The 22,046-nt window shown below is 32.4% G+C and overlaps 2 protein-coding genes across 4 annotated transcripts; both read right to left on the bottom strand.

Annotated features, from left to right (window-relative positions):
- Positions 1–7,542: 7,542 nt before the first annotated feature.
- On the bottom strand, positions 7,543–8,982 carry LOC108452248 (uncharacterized). Its single transcript, XM_017750018.2, has 2 exons — positions 8,445–8,982; positions 7,543–8,306 (listed from the first exon to the last, which is right to left on the bottom strand). Exons 1-2 carry the CDS (start codon positions 8,600–8,602, stop codon positions 7,898–7,900), a joined length of 567 nt encoding a protein of 188 aa, XP_017605507.1. The 5' UTR covers positions 8,603–8,982; the 3' UTR covers positions 7,543–7,897.
- A 1,688-nt stretch (positions 8,983–10,670) lies between these two features.
- Positions 10,671–21,130, bottom strand: LOC108453620 (protein ALTERED SEED GERMINATION 2-like). Of its 3 annotated transcripts, none has more exons than XR_001866605.2 (21): positions 20,553–21,130; positions 20,108–20,176; positions 19,637–19,714; positions 18,996–19,130; positions 18,786–18,893; positions 18,493–18,621; positions 17,654–17,769; positions 17,453–17,570; positions 16,869–16,974; positions 16,272–16,417; positions 15,996–16,166; positions 15,792–15,902; positions 15,178–15,289; positions 14,237–14,574; positions 13,713–13,803; positions 13,340–13,435; positions 13,178–13,248; positions 12,969–13,096; positions 11,763–11,875; positions 11,445–11,500; positions 10,671–11,180 (listed from the first exon to the last, which is right to left on the bottom strand). XR_001866605.2 is itself a non-coding variant. In XM_017751828.2 (20 exons), the coding sequence occupies exons 1-19, from the start codon at positions 20,622–20,624 to the stop codon at positions 11,794–11,796; spliced, it is 2,277 nt and encodes a 758-aa protein (XP_017607317.1). In that variant the 5' UTR covers positions 20,625–21,129; the 3' UTR covers positions 10,671–11,180; positions 11,763–11,793. The 3 variants fall into 3 exon arrangements, 1 of the variants encoding a protein (XP_017607317.1); XR_001866606.2 differs by lacking the exon at positions 11,445–11,500 and having other exon boundaries at positions 10,671–10,967; positions 11,084–11,180; XM_017751828.2 differs by lacking the exon at positions 11,445–11,500 and having other exon boundaries at positions 20,553–21,129.
- Between the last annotated feature and the right edge of the window lie 916 nt (positions 21,131–22,046).

Below are 22,046 nucleotides of genomic sequence, written 5' to 3'. Positions count from 1 at the left end.
AAAAATAGAGGTTACACGACCGTGTGAGAGGGTTGAAGCCGTGTAAAGGGGTTACACGATTGTATGGTCAGGTCATGTAACAAATTATAATCGTATGGCATTTGCAATATTTAACCTACAACAGTGACACGGCTGTGTGGCAAGTAGGTCATGTGAGGGGTTGTGTTATCCACCTGTGTGGTCCTAATCCTAAGTACTGTTTGCCCCGATTCACTTGTAAAAGAACACACACCTTTCATCGAAAGCTCGAACGACGTCCTTCACAATCAAATGTGATCTGGTGCGCCTAAAATGGGTCATTCAAATGATATTTACATAGGAATTAATGGTTGGTTACAAGATTAATCAAGATTTTTGAGTTATGTGACAAGAACTGATAAAGGTTGATTAATCGAATGTAAAGTTAGTGCTGGAGAGAAAAATCACAAAAGTTTAGAATTTAAACTCTGAAACGAGATGTACTTACCATTTATTAGCAAGGATCAGAATGCGATTACCGTCAATTACCAAAATTGATGAAAGAGCTATTAAACAATACTGATTTAATTCATGGAAACAGAAATAATTCTCAGTAATGGGTTGAAAACTTGATGAAAAGAAAAAAGGGAGAAAGCAAAAAGAAGAAGATAAAGAGATATGAGGGAAAATTCTAATTGAATTGGAAAAGAAAACAAAGTCCTATGGTGATTAGGAAAATAATGACTAAATACCTAGGGTTTTCAAACTCTAAGGGGTTATTTGGTAATTTTCCTAGTCTACTAAAAAAAGAAAGGGACTTAAGGGTGGGGTGGCTCAAACTTGGTTTTCTTAGGGGAAAGAATAAATGGTTTACCATTAAGCTGCTACTCATCTCTTGTTAGGTTCTTACTCCCAACAGTATTTGTTTTAATGTGGTTTTTATCTTAATTTGCTGAAAATAAAAGGAAAAGAAATGAGAGAGAAGTGGCTTGAACATTGGGTCATTCATAGTATTATTATACCTTCCCCATTGATCGTGGGTTTAATAACTGGCCGTTTTGATTCTTTGGAACAACTCGATGAATTTAGTAGATCTTTTTAGGAGGACCCAATGACCATAAATCGAACCTATCCAATTTTTACAGTGTGATGGTTGGATGTTCATGGACTAGTTGTACCTACCCTTTCTTTTTTGGGGTCAATATTAACGATGTGATTCATCCAACGATAAACCTAATTCGAATTAATTATAGAGCTGTGACACAATCAAACCCGAATAAACAAAATATTGAATGGAATCATACCTTTCTCTATTGGGGGTTATTACTCATTTTAGTACTTGTTGTTTTATCTTCCAATTATTTTTTCAATTAAGAAAAAAGAGAGTAGTACAATACTAAATAATAGTATGAATTCTTATAATTATCTTTGACTGTTTATGTCTTTAGTATGACCACTTGATGAAATGAGGAGGGAAGCAGGATAAATGGCCGATACTACTGGAAGGATTCCTCTTTGGATAATAGGTACGGTAACTGGTATTCCTATGATCGGTTTAATAGGTATTTTCTTTTATGGTTCATATTATGGATTGAGTTTGTCCTTGTAATATGGAATAATGGATAATGGGACGAACTAAGTTATAGGCATGAAAGTGTAAGAACTTAAAGGGGCTTGTCTCCTCTTTCTTTGTCTGATTCACAAGAAAGTGTCTCATTAAATTCTTAGTGATCATGATCATAATATTCTGGTCGTATAAATGACAACAAATAGATCTTTTTTTTATGATTTTTTTTTGAAAGATGAACTCAATTTCAATTAATTGATTCATAGCATTTGCTCTTCGATAGTACCTATCGATACTTTCAAGGTTAGAAGAAAAAAATGAATCACTCAATTGGATGCGACAATATAATATATATTTAATATTTCTTCTTCGTTTTTTTCTTTTGTCGACCAAATATCAATAAAACCTTTTCTAGATTAGTCTAACCTTGCTCTTTTATTTTAGTATTTCATCAATGTTTGAAATTACTTCATAAGTTTATCGCCTTGATCCTATTTTATAAAAAAAAAATCGTAAAGATTCCTTCTCTTTTTTTATTGGTTGTCCATTGCTTAGTATATTATACTTATTTTTTACTTATTTTATACTTACTATATTATCCTTATTACTTATAATAGAATAAGTAAATAAAAAAATAAAGGGTTCTGAAAAATCTGGAAAAATTGAAACTAAGAATAGAAATATTTGACGAACGGGTCTCAGAATTGTTATTATTTTGACACAAGAAAAGGATGTGTAAAATTCCTTTTATTGTGTCGAAGGCTTTATGATGTTTAAGGAGTGCACTAACTACTTAACCATTAAGCCTAGGTGATTTCTACTTAACCGTTAAGCCTAGGTGATTTTCTTGGTTAATTATTTCAATTAACCCCTTATATTTTAGGGCGTGACATTGTTGTTTTACTTTTATTTGATTCAGTTTTGCAACTAAAATCAAATTTTAATTGAATTTTGCTTTTCAATTTTAATTTGAAATAATTTGAAGATAAATTCAATAAGAAATAATTTTTTATTTTAATTTAATGTTTAGCACTAACAAGTTAATTAATATAATATTAAAAATAAATAAAATGGTTATTTTATAAAAACTAACTTTTTTTCTTTTATGATATATGTATTTTTATTTTTCAAGTTTTAGAAGTTCTGATTTAGTTTTTAATATTTATAAGTTAAACTATTGTTAATTATTAAAATAAAATATTGAAATAATTTTTAATTAAATGATGTCTTCAAATAGAGGTAAAATTTAATTTTAAAAAATTAAAATTGGTTGCAAAACTTAATAAAAGTCAAAGCTTAATAGTAAAATTAAATTACATAATAGTTGAATTACAATTTTATTTATATTTTAAAATATAATGACAAATATCAATAAAATTTAGAATGATAAATTTGTATTTAAGCCATCTTTACTAGGTTATTAGCATTTATTATATTTTAAATCTTAATTTTATGTTGGTACCTATATATTAAATGAAATAAAATCATTAACTTTTTGAAAAACATGTTTTTAGGTGGGATTTGAAAAGAAAAAGAAATTAAATGATTTAATTTTTTAAAGAATTCTTTACAACAATTAAAAATCTCCATTATTTTTACTTGAGTAAATTTTTTTGAATTTTGAAAGTCTTGGTAGAGATGGAATTTTACATATTATTATTTCTCTTTATAATTGTTTTTATCAATTTTAAAGTTGAATTTTTTAAAAGTATTTACCCAAAAATGTAATTAAATTTTCTGTTATTTTAAATTATTGAATTCTATACTACTAAAATTTCAAAAATCACCCAAGTATCAACGCACAGTCTTAAAAAATAATCTCTACGAGCAAACCACTAACAAGAAAAAAATGATGGGTAGGCCACTCGGCTTGGCTAACCACATTTTTCAATATCCCATTCCCTGCTTTCTTGGACATAGCCCAGGGCCCAACCTATATTATCTGCTTAATAATTAGAAATATGTACCAAAAAAGAAAAGATTAGACCCGTGTCACCATTAAAAGACAAGACAGAACTACAACTTAGTTTTGTAAGGCTTTTTTTTTTTTCTTTTTTTCAAATCAAATTTTGATTGTTTTTCACAAATAATGCAATTAATTGATCATTTCACATTAAAGTTGAATATCTATGTTAAATCATATTGTATAACTTATAGTTTTGACCATTGAAGATTGATTAACTCAGCAGTTGGTTCTCAAGACTTATATTTGTGGCAATAATAAAGAATTTCTGATTAAAAAAGAAGTACCAAGTTGTAAGTTGTGTGTGTGGAGAAAATGAAAAAGGCAGTACTACTTTACTGTAATTGGGAATAGGGTAGGGTTTCAATATATGGACCATTTCATAGGTTCTTTGTTTTTGCCACCCCACTAAAACATTAGCCCTGTACAAATAGGCCATTAAAGCTAGTTTTACTTGCATGCATGGCCATTTTTATGGGGGGTGGGCTCACTTTGGAATTTAATCTTTGAATAGGCTGACATAGCCGATGAAAAAAAATTAAATGCTTGATGGAGATAAATCATATTTGGTTTTTGGTTAGCCGTACAATTTTGTAATTTGCATTATTGATGCCATTTTCCTCTCATTTGCCATCTCAAAAAAAAAAAAAAAATCATGTCTTACACGTTAAAACCCAAAAGCTTGGACTATGTGAAACATGCCTCTAAACTACCGTTGGAAACTTTGCCTACAATTAGGTGAAAATGAGCTATTAATTGTTCGAAATTTTAAAAAAAAAAAAGAAAAAGAAAGTGTCTTATTGGAATGATTTACCGTTTCAGCTGACTCAGTGGTACTTTGATTGGAGTGATTTGGTGAGCTCACAAACATAGGGTTATAAGATTGGTCTATTTGACGTCGACAAAACAACATACAAATGCAATTGAACTGCCCTACCATACTTCCATCTTCATTATAACCTTCATTACATATATGTATCTTTTGCAATTTTCACATCTCATAAGCTTTACTTACTTCCCTTCAACATTTAACAATAACAGTGACTTTTTCATTTGATGATTGTATTAAGATAATAGCCATGGAAACTTTACCAAACGATGCAAAGAGGTTAACCCAAATAAACCAACCCCACCAACTTCACTCACATTGCAGATATGTAGTCGCCCATCATCTTCCTCATCCACTTAAAGGATCCTAGGAGTATAGGTTGTTAGTAATTTGTATAACCATTTTGTATTTGATGTGTTGATACTTTATGTATTTTTATCATATGTTAGTGTCATCACAAGTTTAAATATTAGTAGCCTATTTTATATTCAAATTTGCTTACTGAATCCAAAATGATTCCCTTTTGAAGTTAGTATGATTCCATATATGTATATGAATAAGAAATTTTGGTGCAAGATATTAATAATGATAATTTCAATAATAAAATTGGAACTTTTAAATCAAAAGAACTAAATATTAATTTTTAAGTATTGAGACTAAATTTGAAATTTTAAATAAATTTATGAAAATATAAATTAAAATATACATGAATTCTAAACACAACAATGAACTGATTGCATAATAATTATATATAGTGACATCTATGTGGAGGGAAAAAATTATAAAGTTAATATTAACATTAAAGACTTGGGGAAAGAGGTTTAAGAGGATTGAGGTAGAATGTGAACTTTGTTGGTAGAGTTACTATTAGCAGGTGGTGGTGCTAGAGGTAGCTTGGTTGAGTTAAGGCTTTTGCATAGGAAGTGGGAAGTAAGGGTAAGTCACGTTTTAAAGGAACATAATGAGGTTGCAAATCATATGGCTAAGTGTGCTATAGTTAGAGGTGTTCATGGGCCGGGCCAGGCTCAACTAAAAAATCATATCTATTTATTGGGCCTGGGTTGGGCCTAAAAATGGGCTTAAAATTTTATCCAAGCCCAACACGGATAAAAATACTAAAACTAAAAGGTGGCTTAGCCACTTTGTATTAATTTTTATATTATTTTTAAATACATATAATACATCAAAATATTAAAAACATCAAAATAAATATTTCCCAACAAATTGAAAATAAATTTTAAAAATATGTAGACTTAACTAACACTAAGATAGATGCAACTTAACAAGCAAATGCCTCTAAAATAATAATAAAAATTAACAAATGCCTTTAAAATAATAACAAAATTAACAATAAAATAAGTTTTATACAATATTCAAACAATAACAACAAAATAGTAGCAACATAATAGTAAAATTGTAGTAAAATAGGGAGAAAACAATAAGAAAATAACATTCCAAAAATAAAAAAATACAAATTTTTTTGTCCTTTCGGGCAGGGCCGGGCCGAACCCGAGCTAAAAATACATTTCCCGAGGCACAGCCTATATTTTAAACGGGCCTTATTTTTATGTCCAAGCCTATTTTTTAGACTTATATTTTTGTCTAAACCCTCCACATTTAGGGAGGACCTTCGGGCTGGGCCAAGTAGCTTGATCTATGAACACCTCTAGCTATAGTTAGTAATTCAAAGTTACAACTGTTTTAAGAACCCTAGACTTTGGTATAAAATTTATTGCTTGTGGATTTTATTATGTCAATGTCGGCTTAATGTTAATAGGTTGATGTAATCGTTTGTGCTGATTTTTTTTATTTTTTAGAGAAAGAAATATTCGATGAAAAGAAAAACATTAAAAATCAAACGTATAAAAAAAGTTAAAAAATATTTTAACTCAACCACGAGATTTGATCAAGTTAATAAATGTATACATTGATGTTGAATTAAGTGTGAGAAGGAGAGATTTTAATATATAATGGGTGCCAAACAGGGAATAGATACAATATTCAAAGCGTACGGAAATTGAATGAAAATGAATGTGAAAGGGCGGACTCATCATTTGTAACAACTCACCTTAGTCCCCACGAAGCATCTCAGCAACACACATCACCCATTTATTAGCATTAAAACTAAGCTACCCTTAATTACTTCATTGGATTTTTTTTTTTAGGTTTAAATTTTATTTATATTCTTCGGTGTTTTAAAATTATATATTGAACTACATACAAACCACTAACTAAATTTATTATTAATTGATCCAATTAATATATATATATATATATATATATAAAGTATAATGATTTTTTGACCTCTAACTTTATAAAAAAAGATATAATTTTAATTCTTTTAATTCTTAAACTTACAATGTTCAATAAATCACCACAAAATGATGAATATGTTTTGCATACATACACGTGGATTGTTACATTTATGTCACATTAATAATTAATTAATTTTTAAAATAAAAAATAAAAATTATTTTAAAAACTTTATTGATAATTTTAATAAATTATAATATTTAAAATATTTTTATAAATAAACATTAATTTTTTATTCATTTTGAAGTGATTTGATAAATAATTTAAATTTAAAAATTAAAAAGAGAGAAAAAGGAAATAAAATAATTTTTAATATAATTAGAGAGTAAAATAAATTATTAATAAATGAAGATGATAGGTTAAGCTCACATTTATTTTGTACTGATAAGACGTGTGTGGCCACAAACAAAATCAACAACCCATTGTACACGCTTTTAACATAGAATTATAAATTTTAAAAATTTAACTATTTTCCTAAATAGGAAAAACATATCACTCAAATAAAAATGAAAGAAATGGCGTCAACTAAGACACTTATTCCTTCAACTTTTAATTAATTTTAGGTCAAATTCTACTTTTAAATCCCTATACTATTTTGTTAATTACAAATTTAGTTTCTATATTCTAATTCTGAAATTTTAGTTAGTCAAGTTGTAAGTTTAGTCTTTATTAATTTTACTATATATTTTGGAAAATTAAAAATTTAGTAGTGATTAAATCTATTAATTAAAATGATGTGAATTTTTTTATAGGTATTATGTAAAATGGTCAATTGACATGACATTATAAATATGATAACATGTTTGTTGTATATGATTATGAAAATAAGAGGATTTAACATAATGAGTTCAAAGGCAACTATTTGGTGACAACTAAAATTTTAAAATTAGGAAAATATAAAAACTAAAAATATTAAATTAAAGCATAAAGATTAATTTTATATATAAGATTGAAGGACTGGTGCAAATGCGTTTACCCAAGTCAACTATAAATTTGATGAGTTCCCTTTCCCACTTATCTATCATACATAACTACATACATACATACACATACCTTAATCTTGAAATATGACATGACATCGATGGTAATATATCCATGATTCTTTTACCATCATTCCAATAATACTTTCTCCCAAATTACACTGTTTTTTTTTTATCTGTTTGGATCGAGGGAAAATGAAAGAAAAACCAAACCATAAAACAGTCTCTTGTAGTTTCATTTTCAGACAAGAAATTGTATGTTTATATGTGTGTTTGTGTGTGTGTGTTTAACTTGAAACCTCATCCAAAAGTTTATATCTCCGTACCTTGTTTCTAAAAACATGCCTAGTAATGTGCCCGCCCTTGGATATCTCTTCTGACTTCGTCATCGTCGTCCTAAACTTCTCCTCTAAACGGGCGTTGCTTATTATTCTCTTGCGTGCCGTGGAAGGCGGCCGTTTCTCCGGCGATTTCGGTTTTCCGGTGGAGTATTTCTTCGTGAATTGCAGCTTTGGGTTGTTGTGATTCCTATGGTTTTGATCACCCTTTTTCTGGTTCTTTCCATCGTCTTCGCTGTTGTCTTTACACGACGGGGATGAATTAGAAGAATTCTGAGACTTGGAATCCGCCTTTTGATTCAAACACCAATTACAAACTTCATAAGAGTCGGCTTTTGGATACAGATTGCTACAGTATCTGCCAAAACAAACAAACCCAGAAACCATATATGATGATATTATTTTTCATAATCCCCCCACGGAAGGGGTATTCAATGAAAGCAAAATCCCATAAAATAAATAAAGAAAGGCTGGTTGTGGAGGGATATAAAATGACCTGTGCTGAGATCTGAAATGGCAAACTGTGCATTGAAAAAGCTCATGAGTGAGACCAGAATCTCCACACATGCAACAACACTGGCTTAGCCTTGATTGGTGTGATATTATTGGTACATTCTCTTCCTTGTTTGCTGTCATTTTTTTTTTCTTCTTCATTTGAGATTCATATGAGACACAGAGATCATAGCATGATATTTATAAGAAGTAAAACAGACGACCACCCACACGCACCATGTATGGAAGGGTGTTTTATTTGCAAAATGAACGAAGCGTGTGCCAAAAGTAAATTAATTATGAAGGATTTTTGTTAAAAGGTACAAAATAATTAGTATGAATAGTACAATAGTATTTTATGGCAAATATAATGATTCATAATTTAATTTGATAAAAAGAGTGCGCGTTAAATAATTAGTTAGCATAATTTTCAGATAAGGTAATACCCCAAGAAAGAATGCGTGATTGAGGTTTGAAGATTGGGTCTTAGATGTATGATAGCAACATTCTTGTCTATCCAGTCCTTCGGAAATTTTTGTCATGCCCCAAAATTAGTGCCAAGAAAAGTCATTGTCAATATATGAAAGATAAAGGAGTTCCGTTAAGGAAATGAATACATAAAATATGGGCCAACATATATATGTTGTAGATTCCGCAAGGTTGCCAACTTTAGAGAAAAAATTTAAGTGTGAGAGTAAATTCTCTGCCACATGAAGAAAAGAATCACAGAGAAATGAAATGAAAAACCTAATTCATTATTAAGGGAAAGGAAAGACAGGGTTGGGATTTGTGGTTTTAAGGCAAAGAATCAATAGAGGGGTAGTAAACAATAAATGGGATATATGGATGGATACAGCTAATTTGATTTGGGAATCGAATTAGTTAAAGACATGTCCTTTTTGCAATTTCTTTATTTTTTTTTTCTATGTATAAAAAAAACAAATGGAAATGGACATGTGATGGCAGCTTTGATTAATTACCATCAAATCTGCTATGAAGGCAAGCATTCAACAATGGTGTAGTTTAAAGGGCAATGCAATCTGCTAACATCATATAATCTTATTTTTTTGTTTATAAAATTATATTTATTAAATGCCAAGTAGCAGTTTGCATGTGGGTCGTACATAGCTCAGATTTTTATGTTAACAAAAGCTTTATGGTATGACTAGAGGTGATCATGGGCCGGGCCGGGCTGGATTCAGGCCGGGCCCAAATAAAATTTTAGGCCCGTCTATTAGGCCCGGGCCCGGTTCAAAATATGGGCATAAAATTTTGCCCAAGCCCGGCTCAAAATGAAATTACTAAGCTCGAGCCGAGCCCAACCCGGCCCTGCCCATATTAATTTTTTTTCTTATTTCATTAAATAAAAAAATTTAAAAATATAATAAATCAAATATATTTAAAAACATAAAAATAAATATTAAAAAAAAAAAATAATACTAAAACAATTCTTAAAACAATACAGAAATTAACAATATAATAAAAAATAGTTATATTAAAAAATTAAAATAATAAAAAATATATATTAATATATAATTCGGGCAGAGCCGGGCCGGGCCGGGCCCGGACCAAAAAACTCTTACCCGAGGCCATACCCGTTTTTTAAACGGGCCTCGTTTTTTTTGCCCAAGCCCATTTTTCGGGCCTATATTTTTACCCAAACCCTCCCATTTTTTGGGCTGGCCTTCGGGCCGGGCCGAGCCGCCCAGCCCATGATCAGCTCTAGGTATGACCAAATCCATCTCTTTTGGCAAAATCGTTCCAATAGTAATTTTAACCATTAACCAATTACTGGGAAAGCCCGTAATTTGTCATCCCTTCCAATATATACCCATTCCCAAAACTAAACCTTGGATCATGCAAGAAATTTCGGGAAAGCTGCCTTCGTTTTCGTTTTAAGATTATTGTATACATGCAAGTCGATTAATGATGTCTCACAAAGACTCCTTTGACATGGTTAAAAAGGTCATACATGCATATGCATATTTCAAAAGGGCTTTCTTATTTTCGTAGCAGTACAACCAGAAAACTTTAATAATATATAAAAGAACAAACAAGACAACCCTGTTGATTTTGACAAACATTTCTTCTTTATGGTTATAAAGTTATAAGCCCACCATCTGTAACTCCGCTCCGCCAATAAAATTTTCTTTATAACCAATTTCCAATAAAGATGGCTGTCCTGCAAAGTGTATATATATATATATATATATATCTTTAAATTATACGATAAACACAACACAAGCAACCTTGTCCATTGAATATGGTGACACGACCATCCCGAATTCAAGAAAGTGTGACCATACATATATTTACATATGAAGGGATACCCCACCTCTTCCGCTGTTTGATCATTTCCAACAAATTGATTCTCTTTGGTTGAAAAAGTCATGGTGACTGAATGAATATCTATCATCATAATTCAGTAAAGAAGAGACCCTTTCCGGACTGAACCAACATTTACAACAATATGGCTGACACAAACCATCCACATTCGATCACTATTTACATCACCATCTCCAACAATCTACATACAACTCCAATGTTTTGTTCTTCGGGATAAGACAAAATGGAGGGGAATATATGCTAGAAAAGAGAAAAAGAACATCTAACATTATTTAAACTGATTGAGAGCTGGCTTACAATTAATTGATGGAGGCTCCTTGTACTATTTTATTCAAACTTTTTGTAAACTTTGTTTATGATAAATCCCCCCAAAAGCTCAATCTACTCCTCTTCTCTGCATGAAAAAAAACCAAAAGTGACAAAAAAAGAAAAGAAAAGATGATTGATGTAATCCATATAATTCATCAATTCAGTCTTTTGAAGACATTTTCTCACTTTTTGAATTTTCAACAGATTCACTCAGCACAGCGTATTAGTTACTAGTAGTACAAAGGCAAAACTAAATTCAAGTACTAACTAACTTCAGTAATAGCCGAGAACTGCAATAGAAAGGAGAAATCCGGAAATGGGTCACTTGTACTAAGCAAAAGTTCAGTACCTTGATGAGATATCCATTTCCATGTCAATAAATCTTGTGCCTCAACTAGTGTCATTCTAATCACATTTGGAGGTGAGTAAAAACAATTAAATACTCAAGAAAGCAGTATCCAGGTCAAACTTCAGTTGCCAAATGAAATTAAATGAGAAAACCCAATATATGGTTTCCAATACCCTTAAATAGACCAACTGGTTGTGTCGGTAAAATACACCATGCAACAGTCTTTTTCAGTAAATGTTAAGTGTAATTTCGCCAAATATCAAGAGGTAAATATAATTGAGAGAAAAAGATGTCTACAGTAAAAGAGTGGCTAGCTACCTGCATACTTTCTTAAGAGCTAAAAAGCTGGCTAGGTCTGTGCACACTCAAAAGGTTGCAAGGATCCTTCAGAAAAGTCATGCATCCGAAATCGCTCCAAAAGTTCAAAGGGCCTGCAAATAAAGGTATTTTGATTCAAGATGCATGACAATAAGAATTACGAAAAGAACCAACAGATCTTTTTCAAACAACAATCAACGTTCAAAAAGAAGAAACATGTCCAAATAGGAAGTCCCAGACTATACCTAAATGGAAGTCAAAATACCTAATTCCACCTTCCTATGACCTTTTCTTTTGGGAACAGCTTTTCGATGGTGAGGTAGCTTAAGTAAATAAGTTGTTGTGAAGGCATTTTCAACTTTCAAAAAACAATGTCGAAGGTGGTAAATTTCTAAAACATCAATTTACAGTTTTGACAAACATGCCATACAAAATAAGAGATGTAGAACCTCAACTAGCCAAGTAGCCCAATATCTTTTAGCTGAAAACTCAGCTTGTGAAGTTAGCTCATTATGCCTGCCTAATGCTACCAAGCAATCCTTGGTTAAGTTCTGATGATAAAGCTCTACAAAACCCAAAGATTCTAAATCATGCTTTGTTTTCATTGAGCCAACACTACCCAGTGACACTCGGTTAAATTCTGATGCAAAGTCCAGTAAAATCCCAAGGTCTAAAACATTCTCATATACTTAGTAAAGTTTGACCACTTTCAAACATGATTTTTGAACCATATAGCACTGCTGAGTAATATTATAAGAAGACACTTATGGCACAGAAAACCAGAGTCCAAATATACCATGAGAACTGAAGGGACTATATGGTTGTAAATAATCATATAGTATATGGAACTAAAATTTCACCTACAGGAAACTCAATTTATAAAAACAATAGTAGACATGCAGTGAAAATTCGCCCAGCTGATGGTGCTACAAGGACAAGGGAGGATTGTATATTTTGGGATTCAGATATTTGTGGATGAAAAATATTTGTGGGTTAAAATTCGTAAGAGTTTATAAAACTATACAAATTGCATTTCCACCTGTGCACAAGAAAACTTGCATGATAACTGCGAAATCATTAACCAGAACAAGACACAAGAGAGAAACCGGGAAGGAATAGTGAAAAAGATTGAACATCCACAATTATCTCATCTGATGGATGCTCCACTTTAGAAACAGAAAAAGAAATATCATCCATAATCCTTACAAGAAAGCTTCATGATTACGACATAATTTCTGTTGATTACTTTCCATTGCTTCTAACACATTCGCAGCTTCTGGCCCTGCTGACCCACCAGCAACCATTGATGGGACAGCAGCAGTTGGAGTCCATAACTACATGATGGGGCAACTAAAATTAGAAAAGCAATCTTGAAAATTGCATATAACTGAACTCCCATAATAATTGATGTTAACCTTTATTGTGTTGTCAATACCACTAGTTGCCACAAAGCAATCAAATGGATGGCTCTGAACACAGTTTACAACTGCAGAGTACAAGACATTTTTAGCGTCTAAGAAACCATAGGGTGATAGTAAAGTCCATCTGCAGGGCATGAAAGAGAGGAGAAATATTACCAGCGTCATCTCCAAGAAGCATTTTTATCAATTTACCAGTCTGCTTCTCCCAAATAAACCACCTTCCGTCATCACTGCCGCTAGCAACAAATTCACCTATTCGAATCAATTAGATTATGTCAATATAATAGTTTCATTACTAAAATTGCAAGCAGACCCAATTCAAGAAATTAAATTTAAAAAGCTAACTAGACCAAGGATGCAATAAGGAACTGGATTTAAAAAAAGAAAGAAAAACTGCCATATACTTATGAAAAGGCACAAATTCAACACCACAAAGCAACTGCCATAAATCTCATAAAAAAGAAAAAGAAAAAGCAACACAATTTCAACTGCAGCTAAAAATGTAACTAAGATGACATGAGAAAAGTACCTCTCTGACCAAGGAAACTCGCCTGCTTGATGTCAGTTCCAACATTGCAGTGCCCAGCATATCTCCGCTTCATATCAACTACTGCCTCGGGCTAGAAAAAATATGAATGCATGACATGAAAACCATAAGCCAGAAGATTAATGAAGAGTGTATCACAGGCAATATGATGAATATGTTGTCGAGCATACATAATATCCAAACAGATATAGGAAGTAAACAAATTTCTTTTCCATGCTATATTATATAGGACACTCCATTGTAGACTTTTCTACAACATTTCAAAGCAATTTGACTTCTATTCAAGTTATTAATACACATCACAGGTTGAAGCAGAAAATAAGTAAGTTATCTGTCCAGCAAAGGTTAGCAACTTTACCAGTTACACATTTAGCAATGCCTTAACAATTCACAATTAAATGGAGTCACTTTCAAGATGATTTCTTGATGACATAACAAAATAGGAGACATCAGATTATCGGAAACTTAAACCATTTGCAATCTATACCAAAGATAAGGATGTGAACCTGGTAAGCCACTCCATTTTGTGATGACGAGGAAGGAGATCCACATGCACCAGTTTCTCTAGTTGAATCACCTCTTCGTTGAATTCTAAGATTTAAACTTCCATGTAATATGTTGGATTCAACATCACGCCCTTCATCACCTGATATTGAAGTTTCAAAATCTAATTCCAGCTCCTCATCAAAATCAGAGTCTTCTCTTTCAGATCTTGGACCATCTTGTAAAGCATCACTGTTAGCTTCTGAGCGATATAGTATGTCACTCAATGACAATACCCTTCCAGTTCGAGGTTCACCCTTATGTGATCCATCACTTGCCTTGTTACTTTTTTCAGCCTCAGCTATTAAAAAATGAAACTAGATTAAGGAAAAGATTAAAATTCAGAAAAAAGTCATTACCAATACTAGAGATAATGATCATTCACATTCATGGAATGGAAACTAAAAGGAAGGGATGAAAATTGAAAGAGTAGTTTGGCCTTAAAGTGATTACTGAAGTTCATTATAGTGGAAAGTTCAGCATAGGCAATAACCATAGTGATCGCATGTTGTCAACTTGATAAATATAAACATCATGCATGCTACAAGTACACTTGAAACTTGATTGCTCTCAGGCCTAACAACAAACTAAAGGTAATCTATGAACAACGGGAAGGCTTAGGGAAAAACCAAAGGATGAATTGAGCAGAGAAGAAACTTCAGGAGTTCAGGACATCGCTTATAAGAACATGGCATCTGCAAATCAAGTGAACTGAATAGCAAAGAAAAGTCATACTAGTATTAATTTTAACACCAACTGCGCAAAGAAATTTCAATCAATACACGATTAGACACATAAAACAGTCTTTCAGTAAGAGTAGGATGGTATGTACAGCTATCAACTTTGAAGTCAAGAGATAAAATGCTTCAATTGAGACAATGATATGATTGTACAAGACACCAACCAGCAGCAAGATGTTTTTTAATGTTCTCCACTTTCTCAGCGGCCATAGTATCATATGGAGATAAACATTGTGCTGCAACAGCAAAGTCTAATGCTTCTTTATGTTTTCCCAACTGAAAAAAAAGTAGAAAACAAATGATAAAAGCCAAAATCTCAGTTCCACCAACTTAACAAGAAGAGACAACCATGAAACTGTCTTGGACCAGATGCAGATTTAGCCTACATAACATCTTTTGATTTACAACTACACAATTCATCCTAAATATTGTGTTGTGCATATATTCATCTAGCCGTAACCACTGTCTTTACTTCATTAACCAACTTCTAAGAATATAAATTTGGCTAAGGAATAAATTACATTTCCCCAGTGAAAATTAAACAACTTTCCACATTTTTTAAAATATATATACAAGAGTTCCACAAGCTTAAATTTTGTTTAAGCAAAAATAATTTTGAAAGGATAAAAGATGGATTGGAAGCAAAAACCAAAGCGGGGAAACTATTAACTGAGGGTCCAGCTTAACAATTTAAAATGTTCTTGGCAACCCAAATAAGTTATAATTTTGTCAGTATACCATGTTTATAAACTCCACTGTAACTTGTTCTGCAGATTACCTGTTCTAAAGCCTCCGCCATACAATAATGAGCTCTAAAGGAAGAACTGTCTATTCTTCGAGCATTATGGCAATCTCTAATGGCCATATGGGCATCGTTTTTCCACTTCCGCTGAAAAAGGAAGCAACTTAATATGTTGGCTATGGCATATCAAATAGATGAATGGTCAAAAAAGAAAAAAAAAAAACAAAGTAATCATGGAACCTTAAGCCACAAGGCAGCACGTGTACAAAAGCATTCAAGCCTGAGTGTGGGCCCAATATCAATACCATGTCCATCCAAGACTTCATTGCATGCCTCAATTGCATGAAAAATATTTGTCCTGTTGTCTAATGATCTCTTAGCAATTTCAACCAACATCCTGCATTTTTCAATCTGTAACCGCCATGTTAGAGTGTAGCTGAAATACATACAGAATAACAACATAAGTTAAATAACAATCTACAAAAAGAAAAGGACAATAAAATAAAATATGCATACTCCAGCAGTAGTTTTGCCTCTACTCCAGAGACCATTTTGGAAGACACCGGAAAGAGGTGGTCGGTGCTCTAGTTTATTTAGTACAGGAGTGAAGGTCATCAATTTTGAAGCATCTCCTGAGGTATATTGCATTGAACTCCCACTAGCTGGCAATTATGGAAACAACAGATGATCAGATGAATAACATATTAACAAATAACTAGAAAATACTGAGCCAAAGAACATTAAACTAAACTTGAGAATGTCACAAGCTACCACACCTATACTGACCTGAGGCTTAACCTTGATATTGCAATGTAAAAAGCACTACATGAAAATGAAGAATAAAATAACAAGGGAAGAAGGGGAGGCAAGACATATTAAGCTAAGTTGAATCTTAAGACGCAATTCAGTTCTTCGAATTCAAAACAGGAACCTAATTACGGAAAGAAATCAAAACTATAGACATCAAGTCAGGCAGCATAAAACCTCCTTTAAAAAAAGGGACAAACAAATTGGACCATGATTTACGTCCATTAGATATACTTACCATGATATACGTCCACTAGATACGGACAAACAAATTGGACTACAGTAGAGTATCTGGGATATGCTTACCATGATTTACGTCCATTAGATATACATGTTCCCCACTATAGCTAAGAAGAACCTCTTCTCCATTAGGGCTGAAGGTAACATGAGTTAAGTGCAAACTTGAACGTCCCTGAAAAGCAAAGAAAGCAGTATTTAAATAATAAACCAGTAGTGGTTCAGTTCAAAGATATATAATGACACCTAGAAGCAAGAAAGCAGTGTTACTAATGGGGATGTCAATTGATAACAATCAGCGATTCACAACAGACTCCTGTCAACACTTTTAACTTTAAACATCCAACAAAACCTTTTTTCAATGTGCAGAGTAATGAAGTAAAAGATTCCAGTAAGAGAAAACTAGTCAATAGTGACCTAATGAAGATGATAAGCTCACTCACTTACCAATAATGAAAAGAAAAGGAAAACAAGCAAAGAATTATTATCATGTGCAAGTTGAATAGTTACATCATTCAGGACTATCTATTCATAAGTCCACGCTACACAAATAAAACTTGGTCCTGATGAGAAGAAATCATAAAATTTACCAGAGATATTTCTAAGAAAGAAGTCAACAAGAGTAAGAACTAACAAAGAATTTCAAAACTAACACGGTCAGAGAGATGCATTGGGCAGAAATAATTAACACAAGTAGGTGGTAACATTCTTTTCCGGCAGGAGGTCAATGGTGGCAGCATCCTTCTATCATATAGCCGAGCAAATGCATCACTGCAAACATTCAAATACAAGATTAGCAGAGAACAAAATAGGCAAATAATGAATAATAAAGGAAGAAAAGATCAACTACATACTTCCCACCAACAAGGAGTAAATGAGGTCTAGTAGAACTGATATCACACGATTTCAAGGCCAGAGTAAGTCTAGGAGGATCAGCTAGTGACCTCTTTGCCCCATAACGTAAGTCAAGCTGCCAAGAAAAGAAGGAAAATTTAAATGATTTACAATTCTATAGAGATACAGACATTTAAAGAGGAACTCAGAAAATGGATGTTATCTATTTGTTAATCTGACTTGCTGTGACAATTGTACAATGTCAAACTTCAGATAACAACTGAAGACAGATTGGCAAACAATACTGAAAATTTTCAAGCTACACGAGTAATCAAATGACCTTGAGATGATAATCCATTAATCCAAGAATCAAGGGATGTCTTTCTCTTCCCTGGTTAAAGTCCTCTCATGCTGTTTAAACTCTAAAGTAAAGTTGAATGTACAATGATGAGCTATGTAATTGAAACCATATCAAACCAGTAACTTCAGACATTTAAAAAGGTCCATTGAATGGTTGTTCGTTTTCAATTCCAACAAGGAAAAAATTGAATTTCTATCAATTATCCTGATCGGCAAAAAACCAGGAGGAACAGATGTACTTTTCCAAATCAAAGAAAAGACTTCAGTGTTGCATAGGATCTACAGAGAATAAAACTGAAATATTACAATTACACTAACAATTATAACCTGGTGAAGACAACAAATTGAAACCCCCTAATGAGCATTTCATGGATAGCTTCATATTTACAATCAACACACCAAATTGCTAGGTAGTACTATAGCAACAAAGTTCTCTAGAGGTATCTAGAACATAAAAGTAAATGAAAAAAAAGCCCTTCATGGTGAATGTGAGTCTCACTAGAACATTGCGACATTCTTGGTGAGAAGATCCAGCTGGAGGACAAGAAGTGCCCTCTCGAAAGTCATGCTGTCTCAGAGTTCCATCCTCACTTGCACTCCATACCATATTGGGGTTTCCAACTTCAACCTGAATTGGCAAACAAGTACAAAAAGTGACTAACTGGAGCAATCAGATAAACATTCATTTCACCATGTAAATCAACAATAAAAGTTGAAAATGCTACCAATTTCCCATGTTTGTTTGCAGTTATTGTTACTTCATTTATCAGTCATTTATGCAATAAATCTTACCGCCAATTTTTTAACTCTTCTTGTGTGACACTGATAGAGTGCTGATGGAGTAATAGCACCATCATTGAAACCTCGGCCATTTAAGCGGGACAAGTTAAATAATCGAACCTGCAAAAATATTAGCCGTCCAAGTTACTAATTATAACTAATAGCAACGCGATAAGGATCCACCATAAGAACCTTGTTTACCAATATGACAAAAAGATTTACCTCTGCATCTCCAGCTCCAGAGGCTACAAGCTCATCAGAAGTTTCAGGAATGAATTTTGTACAGAATATGTTAGCAGAATGACCAGTCTCTATAGAATGCAAAAGCTTTCGACCAGAGTAGCTCCAAATATTTATCTGCAAAAAGTAATTCATCAATAAATTTGAAATACTTCCATAAAACCAACACCCACAAACACCATTCTTGGCACACCATTTTCAACAGATTATAGATGCCAAAAACTTTAAAGAACTAGAGGCCCATAAACCAAAAATTTGTTTCACCTTTTAATCAAACTTATATGCCATACTAGAAAGCACAAAAAACATTCCTTAGGTGAAAAGACAAGTTTTTATATCTTCTAAAAAACTATTTCAAAACCTTTCAGAAACTGCATAAATTATTTACAGGCATCATTAAACACAGATACACAACCCAGTAATCCTGATTCAGAAGGATTACTAGAAGACTCAATATTTCACATTTTCCAAACTAAAATGTAAATGAGGCAAACTTAGAAACAATCAACACCATATAAATACAAAACCCCTGATAACATAGTTCAGCCAAAATTCACATTATTAAACTTTGGCCACTTTCATGCTACCTATTACACTCGTAGACAAAAAAAGATGTCTCATACCAGTGCATCATCAGAACCAGAAATCAAAAGTGAACCATTTGAATTCCAAGCCACAGCATTTACACAGCCCTGATGTCCCTGTCAAACAAAGAACATAGTAAGATGATTTTACAAGGACTGGAAAAGAAAAAACTGTAAGTGTAACAAAACATTGTCCCATTGAAGCCTCGAAATTAAAAGTGGCAAATCAACGGGCAACTAGAAAATTATCCAGACAGCATTTAATTTAGCACAGTAGTCAACGCATAACTGCAATGTAATCTAGGAAGACAGAAAATGCATACATTCAATCAACTGCCATAAAATGCCACTACTATAATGTATGATGCATCATGAGAAAAAAGTGCATATATATAAATAAAGTGTTAAAGAGTCTGAAATACTACCACTGTAATTGCTAATAGAAGATATGCATGTCAATTATAACATCTTTCTAAATGCAAATATCAAACATGCAAAAATTGAAACAACCTCCAATTCTTGTTCCATTGAAAGCCTACGAATCAGAGACGAATGCATCTGCAAACTACGACCAACATCCTACATAAACACCAAAAAGGAATCTGTTAGATAAAGCACAGTCACCATTGTAAGTCAAAAAAAGGAAAGAAAAAGATTGATAGTAATTGACTACAAAGAAACTAATAAAGGTAGAAAATAGTCAGAGTTAAACTATCAGCAAGATTCAGGGGAAACTGAACAGAACAAAAAAAAAAAAATTAGGCTCCAGCACTTCGATTCTTGATCAAAATTTCAATAATAAGCACGTATGGATTAAAATCCGGTAACACAGTAGCATTTACTCAAATTCTCAATTACACATCAGATTAACTAAAGAGAAATTATATTAATTCCGCAAATCCTCAGAACTGCAAACGGGAACACCAAATTGTTGTGAAGAATGAGAGGAAAATACGTGGCCAATGTCGATGCGCCTGTTCTCGAGTAGATTGTGCACGTTGCCGTCGTGGAACGGCCACTGCTCCATCCAGTTTTAATATCGAAAAACAAAGAAAACTGGAAAGATATTAGAAAACCCTAGCTTTGATCGGTAGCGAAGCTGGTAATCAGCGATGAACATATGCGGAAAACAATTCCCATGGTCCTTTTGAAGCTAAGACGGGCCTTTTTTTTTTTTTGTTTTTGGTTTTAATTACGACAACGCAATGCGTTTGGAGACATTAAAGCATAAAAGCAAGCAAATAAACAAATGCGTTTCTTCCCTTCCTTTGCATCTCTGTGCGTACTGTGCAGAGATTCTAAAAATTTCGGAGAAAAAAAGACGGTGTTGGGTTGTGATGAGGAGCATTGTTTAAGAGAAGGGAGGAGGAGAGTAGGTACTAAATGGGCAAAGTAGCCCAGTAAGGAAGGTCCAATCTATAGAAAGCCCGTAGAAACTTCCGGCATTATTGATTTTCTGAAGATAGTTTTTGAATTATATATTGAATCAAATTGATGAAAGCATAATTGAATGGTTTGGATTGGTTGAAGAAAGAAGAAGGGGTGGTGATATGACATAACATGAGGGGCCAACCTCTTTTGGGTGAAACTCCAGTTTCATGCACGCGCCATGTTTTTTCAAATCAATAATAGTGTCTCATCACCTCACTAATAAGATATTATTTTCTATTCACATAAATTCTATAACTCTCAAATTCAACCAAATGGGATAAAACACAATAGATACGTGGTAGAAATGAAACAAATAATAGATTGAAATTGATGGTTTTACCTTTTCATAAAAATATATATTATTAAATTAATAAAATGAACAAAAACATTTTTTATTTATAAGTAAACTTATTCAGGATCGAGCGACTCACGCAATGTAGTAGGGTCCACCCAATTTGGGTTGCGATTGGAAACAATCGAATTTTCAACTCGAATTTAATTTAAATAATTTAAAGTTTAATTTTAATTTTAATATTTGAAATCGGGTCACAGACCCAACTTCTATATTTAAGTAATACAATGTTTATTACTAAAATTATGAAATTATATTTTATTATTTATACAGTTATATTTGAAATTTTATTTAATATTATATTATTTATTTGATCATATAAATATCTTAAAGGGTAAATATAGAAAAAGAAATTAATATTCAATGCCGCATGCAGTGACTAGGTATCACGAAAAAATTGGTATTACAATAAGGAATGAAATAGAGAAGTACCCATTTCATTAAATGGGTTATTTTTCCAGTCAAATTGTTGAATCATTGAATGAGGATATGGTTTAACCATTTCCCCTCTATAATGAAACAAAGCTATCGATATTATTTTATTTATCCTTAAAATTCGGATCCGAAATTTATTTTATTTTTAATAAACTTACTTATAACACTCAAGAAGTAATGTGACTAATTAATTTTCATTTTAAGAAAAAATATATATACACGAGACAAAAT

The sequence above is a fragment of the Gossypium arboreum genome, chromosome 5 (genome assembly GCF_025698485.1).
Source record: "Gossypium arboreum isolate Shixiya-1 chromosome 5, ASM2569848v2, whole genome shotgun sequence".
Taxonomy (NCBI): domain Eukaryota; kingdom Viridiplantae; phylum Streptophyta; class Magnoliopsida; order Malvales; family Malvaceae; genus Gossypium; species Gossypium arboreum.
The sequence above is the reverse complement of the archived record's forward strand: the minus strand, read 5'-3'. Positions and strand labels throughout refer to the sequence as shown.

What these genes read in the sequence shown, in the direction of transcription:
- LOC108452248 (XM_017750018.2), bottom strand. Translation starts at nt 8,602, where the DNA reads ATGAAGAAGAAAAAAAAAATGACAGCAAACAAGGAAGAGAATGTACCA. An exon ending in CATTTCAGATCTCAGCACAG is followed by an intron (nt 8,307 to 8,444) that starts GTCATTTTATAT and finishes TTGTTTTGGCAG; the next exon opens with ATACTGTAGCAATCTGTATC.
- LOC108453620 (XM_017751828.2), bottom strand. Translation starts at nt 20,624, where the DNA reads ATGGAGCAGTGGCCGTTCCACGACGGCAACGTGCACAATCTACTCGAG. An exon ending in CAATGGAACAAGAATTGGAG is followed by an intron (nt 19,715 to 20,107) that starts GTTGTTTCAATT and finishes TTTGTTTGACAG; the next exon opens with GGACATCAGGGCTGTGTAAA. An exon ending in GTATTGACAACACAATAAAG is followed by an intron (nt 13,097 to 13,177) that starts GTTAACATCAAT and finishes CCCATCATGTAG; the next exon opens with TTATGGACTCCAACTGCTGC.